This window comes from Pteropus vampyrus, unplaced genomic scaffold (genome assembly GCF_000151845.1).
Source record: "Pteropus vampyrus isolate Shadow unplaced genomic scaffold, Pvam_2.0 Scaffold168, whole genome shotgun sequence".
NCBI classification, from domain to species: Eukaryota; Metazoa; Chordata; class Mammalia; order Chiroptera; family Pteropodidae; genus Pteropus; species Pteropus vampyrus.
Window position 1 is genome coordinate 160865 of NW_011888949.1, and position 1406 is coordinate 162270.

Genomic DNA, 1406 nt, shown 5'->3' on the forward strand with positions numbered 1-1406 from the left:
GTCTGTCTCTGGTTGAATGGGCACATTTGTAGCTATGCCTTCTGCATGAGAAGCATCACGGCCAAGCGGTAAGAGGCTCACCGGGCAGAGTCTGGCCCAGGCAGCCAGAACATAGAGATAATTTTTCACAGGGAGCAGCGTCATCCAAAACAAATGGGAAAAATCAGCCTTTTCTAATGCCTGAAAATTATATAATTGTATTAACCAATGTTACCCTCGATAAACAATAAAATAAGTTAAAAATTAATTTTAAAAATTTAAAAAAATAAACTGCAAATCTGCAAAATGGAAAAAAAAAATCAGCCTTTTCTACATATTGTAGACAGTGGTAGCTACAAAATATACTGAAATATTTGCTATTTATAAAACGGTTAGGTTTTATTTATTTTTTTTTTAGTTTTTTCATTGTGACTTATCGTCATTTTGACCTTAGTGCACCGGCAGGATTTTGCTGGCATGGTATTTTGCATATTATAATTAAGAATGAAAAGTGTAAATGGTGTTTGAAAGGAAAAAAATCTTTCCTCCTTTCCCTCCCTCCCTCTCTCTTTCTGGAAAGTATCTATCAGCACAAGCCAAAGATTGGAATCCATCCTTGAGGCCACCGGTTTTGAAAGGCAGAATGACCTGGCATTATGCTCAGGAAAAAAACTCTCTGCCGGGAAGGCCAGGGATGAAGACATAAGCGGTGGAGATTTATCGATATATAGCTTTGCATTTCACTTTTGAACTTCGACCGTTCTGGGTGTTTTTTAAAAATTCATCTATAGACTTCTCTGCGTGTTCTCTCGTGATGGACATTTACTGTTTGGGGCCAGCATCGACGGGCCTGCCTCGGCTTCCCGGGAATTATACGCGTCTGAAGAAATCTGAACGAGACAGACGATGCAATCACGCCGGCTCCTGAAGCTGAGGCGGCAGGAAGCGGGGGAATCAGGCGCAGCCGGAGGGTAGAAGCATAGCATCTTCATTTCCCGTTTCCCACCGTTTTGCTTTGTTTGTTTTTTTCAGGGATCCTCAAAGTCTGGATCCGCCGGAAGTCAGCAATGCCAAGCTCCAGTACGCAGGGTGGGGCCCCAAAGGCCAGCAGCTGGTAAGCGAACCCTCCCCCCGCCCCCCGGCGACAGTGTTCTGAACTTGAGCAGGTGCGCGTTGTATAGACCGGCTCCGCCTCGGCACACTCGGCTTCTGCACGTGTGGGAATCACACGTGGATAAGCAGGCCGGGGTGTCTGCACGTGCGAAACGTCCGTCCCCTTTTTCGGTCGGGAATCCTCTTAAAGCTGGAAGGGCGTGTGCTTCGGTCTCCGTCTCCAGTGTCTTTAAACGGGTCCCTAACGGGGCTGTGCACGTGGGCGACGGATTCCCTGCGGACTCAGAGAAGCCGCGTCCGGCGGGCTCGTCAGC

At 47.1% G+C, this 1406-nt stretch overlaps 1 protein-coding gene across 1 annotated transcript in view; it reads left to right on the plus strand.

The window, feature by feature from the left end:
* Positions 1 to 45: 45 nt before the first annotated feature.
* DPP6 (dipeptidyl peptidase like 6) overlaps positions 46 to 1406 on the plus strand; it is a 115682-nt gene continuing 114321 nt past the window's right edge. The window contains exons 1-2 of the mRNA XM_023536731.1: positions 46 to 68; positions 1012 to 1093. Coding sequence (XP_023392499.1) covers positions 46 to 68; positions 1012 to 1093 — 105 coding nt within the window. The remainder of the gene's footprint in view (positions 69 to 1011; positions 1094 to 1406) is intronic.